This window comes from Papaver somniferum, chromosome 7, assembly GCF_003573695.1.
Source record: "Papaver somniferum cultivar HN1 chromosome 7, ASM357369v1, whole genome shotgun sequence".
Classification (NCBI taxonomy): Eukaryota; Viridiplantae; Streptophyta; class Magnoliopsida; order Ranunculales; family Papaveraceae; genus Papaver; species Papaver somniferum.
In genome coordinates, this window is record NC_039364.1 from 129,586,337 (window position 1) to 129,595,752 (window position 9,416).

The 9,416-nt window shown below is 33.8% G+C and overlaps 1 protein-coding gene across 1 annotated transcript; it reads left to right on the top strand.

Moving 5' to 3' along the window:
- Window positions 1-1,450: 1,450 nt before the first annotated feature.
- Window positions 1,451-1,688, top strand: LOC113293194 (cytochrome c oxidase subunit 5C-like). Its single transcript, XM_026541910.1, has one exon. The coding sequence runs from the start codon at window positions 1,497-1,499 to the stop codon at window positions 1,686-1,688; it is 192 nt and encodes a 63-aa protein (XP_026397695.1). The 5' UTR covers window positions 1,451-1,496.
- Window positions 1,689-9,416: the final 7,728 nt, after the last annotated feature.

Genomic DNA, 9,416 nt, shown 5'->3' on the forward strand with positions numbered 1-9,416 from the left:
GAATGACTTTTAGGTGAATAACGATGCCATGGGGAATAGAAACCATACTTACTCTTCCTATTTCTCTTTCCTAAACTCTTCTCTAGTTTTTCTCTCAATTGGTCGACCCCTTCTCTCTTGGTTGGGAGGAGTATTTATAGTAGTGGTACATGGAGTCCACCGTCAGAGGCTGTTGGAATCTTATCTTCTTGTTCTTTGTGAAGATCCCGCTGGTATCTTCGTTCTGAACCGATGCCCCCAGCGGTTTATACTTGGTGACGATGAGTCGCCTCTTCCCCCTCCACAGGTTGGTTGACACGTATGCTAATCTAGGGTGTTTAATGCGGGTGGTTGGGTCGTCTGCACGCGCCAGCTAATTGTCTGCCACCCCTGTCACATCCGCGTCAGTTGGACCAACCCTTGCCGTTGATCTTGGATCCCTCTCAAGATGGAATAAAGTGAACTCTTGGGTGTTCTTAAGTGCTTCGCAGTAACCTTTTCCTTCAATGCTCCTCGATTCTCAGTCCTCAGATCCATCAGATGATGGTCTTATACTGATGAAACGTGTTGCTTGGATATCCATGCATAGCACATATCTCGATGCTCCAGGCTATGTGTCCTCCAGGTGTGTCTGTCCAGACACGTGACGAGTGATGAATTATATGCATACACGGACCACCTGAGCACCTTCATTCACCGTTTTGGATTATTGAGACAATATCTCTCCACCAGCCAATATCACCTCTCTCCATCTCATTCAACTTCTCACCGTCTATCCTCCAGCAGTATCAACATCTCATACAAATCACACTGTCCAAGTTAGTTGCTCCAACGATCTTGTTTGTTGTCTCAGGATTTCAGCAACCCCCGCCATCGATTCAACCTAAGCCATATCGTCACAGCATCCAACAAACACCACTGGCTGCCAGCTCTCATCTCAACTACACCACCAGCCGACACGACTTCACCTCTGCAACGTCAGACCATCCATCACCTGCACTTCTTCGCGGCAGCTAACCATTAACAGCTTCAACCCATAATCATTCGCCTGTAATCAACACCATGGAAGCAACCAAATTCACCCCCTTCTTGAATAGTGGCAAATCCATTTGGATTGAGGTCGTTTTTACCATAACAGAAAAAATCTCTAAATTGTAAGTACTGCCGGCATTGAAAACCACTTGTCGAGAATGCCGAAACAATAGCCGGCATTATTTTTAAAAAACTTACTACGCCGGCTGCGAAGAAATTTTCAGCAGAAACTTTTACTAGTTTTCAAGCCTCTGTTCCGGCATAGTAGTTTATAAAATAATAACGCCGGCAGTATAAAAAAATTACACAGAAACAACAACTAAATTGCGAGGGTCTGCCGGCATTGTAACAAACAATGCCGTCACAGGATATTATGGCATGAAAACCATTCAAGTATCGCATCCATGTGGCGTTAGTCTCTTGAGCGACCGATTTAGGGATCAAAATTTCTCACAAAAAAAGCACTCTTCAACTTGTGAGATCCAATGGCTGGCGGTAGAATTGCTCATGCAAATTTGAAGGGACCTAGTGTGGTCAAGGAGATCTGTATTGGGATCGCTCTTGGTTTGGTTGCTGGTGGTACGTGGAAGATGCATCACTGGAATGAGCAAAGAAAAGTGAGGTCATTTTATGAGTTGCTTGAAAAGGGTGAGATCGGTGTTGTTGCAGAAGAATAGCTCTTCTTTTTTGCATCCTCTCTATCGTGCTTTTCTCGTTTATGGGTTTTCGTCTTATGTATGTGGCGTACATTTCAATTGATGTAAGAGGTTATGCAGTTGGGAAACGAGTTGTTTCCTCTTTTCTTCCCACTTCAGGAACTTTAGGTGTGAATGCAAAGTCTAGTGGAGCATGTCATGACTCATGTCTAGTTTTTTTCTTTTTGTGAAATTATCTTAAAGAGATAGCTATAAACCCAATGCTTCTTCCCGTTAAGTTTACTCAGTCCACTGCTGGCACAGGGAGTTAATTCTCGAGCATGCCGGTACTGCTTACGGCATAGTATGTTGTTTAAAATTTTTTTGCCGGCACATGATGTAAAGTACTCAGAAAATTGAATTTTTTTCACTTGACTATCGGCATTGATAGATTTCTATCGAGCATGCCGAAAATTAGTTACGGCATTGAATGTCAGTTACCAAGCATGTCACACCATTTTTCGGCATAGTCTTCATCACTTTCGGCATGATCTTCATCACTTTCGGCGATGTAAAAAAAATTTATTTCCGGCATGGTCTTCATCACTTCCGAATGTAAAAAAAAAAATCATTTTCAAAGTGAGGAGTCGGAGAAGGATAAGAGAATTTGAAAAGGAATGGGGAATATTTAGAATTTGAAAGGGAGTGGAGAATATTTAGGTTTGATTTAGTTTTTATTTTTTTTAAAGGATAGTTTCGTATTTCCACCCCCGAAGAATACCCCTTAACAGACATTATTGGATGAGGATAGTAATTTATATCCCCCAATTAATAAAACTATCCCCAATTGCACGTTCTTCAGTTATCTAGAAAAATCATACTAAATCCAGAAGGTTCCTATAGAATTTCTCATGTGGAAGATCTTAAGATTTTTGTGTGTGACACTAAAAGTCATATAAAATGGTAAACTAAAGATCATTTTCTTTGCGCAGTCTTAAAATTCGCAGTTTTGAAGGTTTTCAGCGAACTTTCAGGTAAATGCAGGTGTTGGTTCATGATCTCTCACATAACATCTTATACTCATGTTACAAGAATGATGCGGTGGTCTCAAATGTAGAGACAATGAGTTGTGTATAAGATTTAATTTTATAGATACTTAAATTAGGATCGTTGAACTTCAAGATAATCACACAATAATATACGAATAGAGTGTATGGAAAATACCTTTAGCGTTAATCCATTGTATGTTACCGATCATCTTTGGAGCGGCGATAATACCTTGTGGATGTCATGGTTTCTCTCTCTTGACCTTAGCCGTAATGAGTTGTTAATTCCTTGGATTGGATACAATGGTGATGGTCACTGTTTCCTCTTCATAGGTAGAGAGAGGACCAAGTTCCTAGGGTTTTAGTATTAGCCTTAGATCTCGACTGTCCATCAAGGAAGAGTTAATAGGAATTAATCCCCTAGAATGGTAACCGAAATATTTAGCAATATTCTTAATTAACCAAAGTTATTACATGGGCCTACAGGATATTTCTATATGTATAGAAATATTCTTACATTTTCCCACTGGTCCATATGATAACTTATTTAACGGTTAATTATAGAAAAACATAAGCGCACATAATTGCTAAACAAATTTAATGGTTAAACGTAATACCTTAACCAAGCAAATTACGTATGCAAGTCATGGCGGTGGCACATTGTCTTGTTATCAACATGTTCCCTTCCATGTACCACAACACAAGCAACTTACTTAATCAGGCCTTAAATGGGGATATCATAATGGTCCAGTTATGTCTTCAAAAGAAAGACAATTTCTGTTAACATTCATCCATTCACATAGGTGTATACCAAATATGGATACAGAAATAAATCCAGAAGTACATTATTAAGAGCTCAATCAGTTTTCAAAAAATAAGCACATAAATTAGCTGAATTCAATAATCAATTACTCACACGGACCTAAGATTTTAATCTTTTCTTAAGAGGTCTTAAAAGGTAATTGTTAATTAAGTGCATCTCCGAATGCAATTGTGCTTAAGCGATAAATGAAAAACTATTGTTTTTGAATTTCCTAATTCACGCATACATACTCAACGTTCATGTGTTTTGTTCCTTTTGTATCATATCGTGCTTTAATGCTGCGAAACTAAGACAGTAAATTTCAGCAATGTAGAGACAAACCTTAAGTCTCTAAGTATCGCAGTCATAAATATTCAAACTCAATTGCGGGACTAGTATTAATGGATTCTTTCTTTATATAATCCATACATCCACAAAAATTGAAGTCTGAAAACCCAATCAACTCTTGTTGGGTTTGCTAACTAATTATAAGACATAAGTTAAAATAGTATCTCAAAATTCTTGATAGATTTCCTGTAATTTGTTCTTCAATTCTTTAGGCATTTAGTTAACATATCAACAACTTGTTATAAGTTTCATATCAGAATTAAGATGTAATGAAGATTAAATTTATATCTTCTATCCAACATGAAATAAAATTTGTTAAATATGTCAAAATTCCTTGAGAATTCGATATATGCCTTATATGAGATCTTTAGTAATCCATATGATATTACTATCACATGGTAAGTTTCATTGATATCCTTTATTTCAAAAAATATAGAGATATGCATAAAGGTAGTATGTCTTAACATACAAGACTAAGAGTATGAATTTCTCCCACTGATCTTGAGGTATATGCATAAATCTGTAATAATTTCATCCAAAACTTGAAACATTTATAGTTTTGTTGAATTTCATATACCATTATGGGAGGCTTCTTAAATTTCATACTTTGATTTCTAAAATTTGTAGACTAAAATTTATCATTAATAAAGGCTATTTTCGCATTTAATTAATGCAACTCTTAGGTCATACTGAGCTACTAATAATACTATGACAATTCTGAATAAGTCTTTCTTTGACACGAGAGAAAAACTTATTTATAATCAATGCGTCGTTTCAGAGTAAAATCTTTGGCAATAAGTCTTGCTTTATACCGTTTAAAATTGCTATCAGAGTCGTATTAGGTTAGAAAGACCCACTTTCATACAACTGATTTGTGTCTTTCGAGCAATTAAACAATATCCGAGACTTGACTTTCAACCAATGATTTTTTGCTCACACAGCATCAATCCATTAATCAAAATTATTACACATAATATTTGTGAACCTAAAACCGATTCTTTGCCGTTCCATATCAAAATGTAATAAATTCTCGTAAGAAAATCACTGAAACAGCATGAATAACTTTCTTTCAATCTCTGTCGAGACCTTCTTAATGCTGGTTCATGTTGTTATCAAAAAAATTCTTTATTGGCAGTAGCTATATTAAGGAGTATTGGATCAGTAATTTGTGGTCTTTCATTATCTAACATTCTGATAATGAGAAGATTCATAATATCTGTAGAAATATTAAATGAAGGGATCATTATCATGATTTATTGAACAAATATATCCACGTACTCCCACTGATTATGCCATCATTAACGAATTTATATTTTCGGTTTCAATAAGTCTCGTACTACGGTTAGAACGTTAAAGAATACAATTTGGATTATGTAGGAAAACCAATGAACCAATAACAGTTTCCAAATCCAATTTTCATTCTTTGGAATGTAAGCCCTCACCTCCAAATGAACAACCATAACTTAAATGTGATTTAAACTAGGTTTCCATCCTTTCTAGTCCAAAGTGTGTCTTTGAAACTACTTTACTGGAAATCTATTTAAATTACACAGTTGCAGAAAGAACAAACATCCACAAATGTATAGCCATTATGCATGGCTCATCATGCTTCTAACCATTTTCATAAAAGTATGATTTAGCCTTTTGATATACATTATTATGCCAAGGATAAGTTGGCCTTGTGTATTGAGCAACAATTCCAAACCTTTGAAGATATTATGCAAAAGATTTAGGATATTATCTTGTTTTGTCATACCTTTCACAATATTCACCACCTTTATCAGACTTTATGATTTTCACTTTATCTATAATGCATCTCAATTTCAATAATGAATGTTCGATAAAACATCCATGGATTGAGATTCATAATGCAATCGATAGATTTACACAGTAACGCGAAAAATCATCAGGTGATAAACAATTTTATCTTCCAAAAAATGGAGCATTAAAAGTCTACAAAATAATCATATATAATATATAATTAATAAGAACAAAATCTGAAATTTATAATAGAGATAAATGACAATTAAGCTTATAATAGTTACATACCTTCAACAAGATTCTCCTGTGGGTAAAACCTTATCAAGGAACAATGTAAGACATGAAAAACATTAGTACATATTTTACCTTGTCATACACACAACATTATATTTGTTTAATACCATACCTAGAATCACCTGTGGGCAACTCACGTCCTAAAACGTATTAACAAACTCCAATAATTTTAAATATGTTCAACCTAATATAACATGAGTTGTAGTCACCTGTGGGTGGCTATTATTTCACATGTATATGAAACATTTAGATAACCTTAATGCTTGTTTAAATTTGTGAACCAAAACTACTTGTGAGAAGCATTGTTCTAATAGTTAAATCAAACTAAGAGGACACAAATATACAACAATTACAAGATAATAATTTAGCATCACTGTGGCGATAACTAAACAATCCAGCAAATATGTAGAATTTCAAATATCACACTAGCTTTTCTTGTGACACTGCATGGTCCTAATCAATGATACAGACATTCTTGATCTGATCATAAAATTAGTCGATTATAAACAATTATGAGTAACCCTAAAACGTCAATCATAAACCTTTACTCAAAGGCATGTCATCATACATAAATGGTAAAAATAATAACACCCTTTAATTGAAATGTCCAAACATAATGAACTTTTCATAAAACAAAATCGAGCATTAATCAAGTCTATAAGTATAATTCAATAATGAAATTTCGTTGAAGAAAAATTCTTTGATGCATCGCTCATTTAAATATGATACAAACTTAAAGATCATGATAAATAACGGATATATGATGAATTAATATGAAAGGTGTTAAATAGTCAATGAATATCATTTTCATAAATATGGAGAAATTTATCAAAAATAAAACCTCAATTTCATAGAGGATGCAATAAGTTTTGGACAACATAATAATAAAAAAATTCTTGAAAATATGAAAAAATTCGTAATAGGTTACTCAACTCGATAATGAGTTAATTTATGTAAATTTTCTTTTATGCACTTTTAAGAAATAACGTAAAATCATGTGCCCATTATTTAATTACCATAATGTATGATCAGATATTGTACACTTCAATGTTATCTTAAACATGTGAACTCAAATTATCTGTGGGTATTGTTGTTCTAATACATTTAAGCAAAACAATATTATAAGCACTTGACATAATAACGATATGACTGGAAAAATTATTTGACACCAATGTGGTGATTGCCAAACAACTCAAAAGAATGCCATAATAACTACTAAACCTTGCCTTTACGGCTTGGCATATTCGTGCTTACAATAAAATTATTATTATTGCTAAGATAAAACACTCTAGTATCACTGTGGTGATAACTAAAGAATTATGGCCTATGAATCTTAAGCACAATAATTGTATACGTATAACTGAAATTGTCATCAACACTAGGAGAAAAGTGAAACATAATGACACTACACACCCTCAAGATTCAAATCAGTTCATATCCATATGATCAACAATCATATCAATCAGTGTTTTCTTAAATATGTGAACTCCAATTTCCTGTGGGTAAATTTTGTTCTGATATATTTAAGAAAAACATGATTACAAGCATTTGACAAAAATTGTGATCATGACCAAAAGTGATTTGACGTCATTGTGGTGATAGCCAATCAACTAAAATAATGTCATTATCATATGATGTCGATAACTGCAAAACCTACACTTTACGGTTTTCAAATTCATGCTTATAATAACATTATGATTATACTGAGATATAACACTCTAGTATCACTGTGGTGATAACTAAAGAGTCCCATAATAATTTTAAGTATAATCCCATAAAATTTAAAGAAAAACAATAATATGAGTGAAACTATACCATAAACACACAAACCATATCATAATGCACACACAAATTTAATAGTGTCAAAAATGGTTTTTATTGTTTCGATAAAGCGGAAGCATATTAGTTAGTTTACATTTCTTGATGTAAAAACCATTTCATATATTTTAACATTGTCATTAAAATTGGTTTTAATTGTAAACCTGTTCAATTCATAAATCTGTTCGGTGATGAACAAATTTAAAAAAATAACTTAAGTTTGAACCATAACTGTTTATAACCTCTTAATTAGCAAAAAAAAAAAAGAATTATGCTAGCAAAACATGCCATTTAAACTAAAGTCCAAGTTCTATAATTTTAAACAAACAAAACGTGCCCTTGCATTATGGCACATGATCTCCTTTTTAGACACACAACTTGACCGGTATGGCCCAGGAAAAATAAAGGCATTACATAATGTTTGACCCCCTCATCAAATTTCACAAACATGCCTAATATGTTATTGTATTTCTTTAACACCTATTAATGCTAATATATAATTATACCCATTAAAAACGTAACTTAACATATAAAGTGGGAAGGAATTAATAAGACTAATTCATCATCTGTTGGTCCAAATCCACCTAATTTATGACCATTGAATGCACTCATGTATGATTGCGCCACGTCATGTCACCATGTTCTCCTAAACCTTACAGAGAAATGAAAAACCTAGCTAATTATTACAGCCGCAATTTTCATTTCTTGATTCCCATTATTTCAGAGATTTTATAAGTTACATATTGACTTTGATTCATCGTGAAAATTAAACATACAAACGTGAGTAGGTCATAGGTAAAAGACAACACGGTTATCGCACATCGTTATCGGAAGATCATGAGTTCTAAACACAAGCTCTGATACCAACTATAAGATTTAATTTCATAGATACTTAAATTAGGATCGTTGAACTTCATGATAATCACACAATAATATACTAATAGAGTTTATGGAAAATACCTTTAGCGCTAATCCATTGTATATTACCGACCATCTTTGGAGCGGCGATAATATCTTGTGGATGTCATGGTTTCTCTCTCTTGACCTTAGCCTAATGAGTTGTTAATTCCTCGGATTGGATACAATGGTGATGGTCACTGTTTCCCCTTCATAGGTAGAGAGAGGACCAAGTTCCTAGGGTTTTAGTATTAGCCTTAGATCTCGACCGTACATCAAGGAAGAGTTAATAGGAACTAATCCCCTGGAATGGTAACCGAAATATTTAGCAATATTCTTAATTAACTAAAGTTATTACATGGGCCCACAGGATATTTCTATATGTATAAAAATATTCTTACATTGTGCACAAAAGTTAGCGATTAACGAGATAACGGAGTCGGATAAAAGGGAGTATTACATAAGGTTGTGTTTCATTTGTGTTTTGCTTGTTGTTTTACCTGTTACGATTATTTTTGGTTTCGTTGCACCACAATGAACCGGGTAGATGTGGCAGGTCAACCGAAATGCATATGAAGCCGATATTATGTGAGAGGTTATAAAATTTTAATTTCTATCAGATGATACTGTTATTTGCCGTTTTAAAGAGAACTAAGAAATGCATTTTCATTGATTTATACCATTCGCTATGCTAAACTTTATATCCACCTAATTTTGGTGGTGACTCTTGAAAAAGTAGGGGTCTAACAACCACACCCAATATTTCGCTTAGAATTTTGTATGGACTAACTCCAATATACTTTC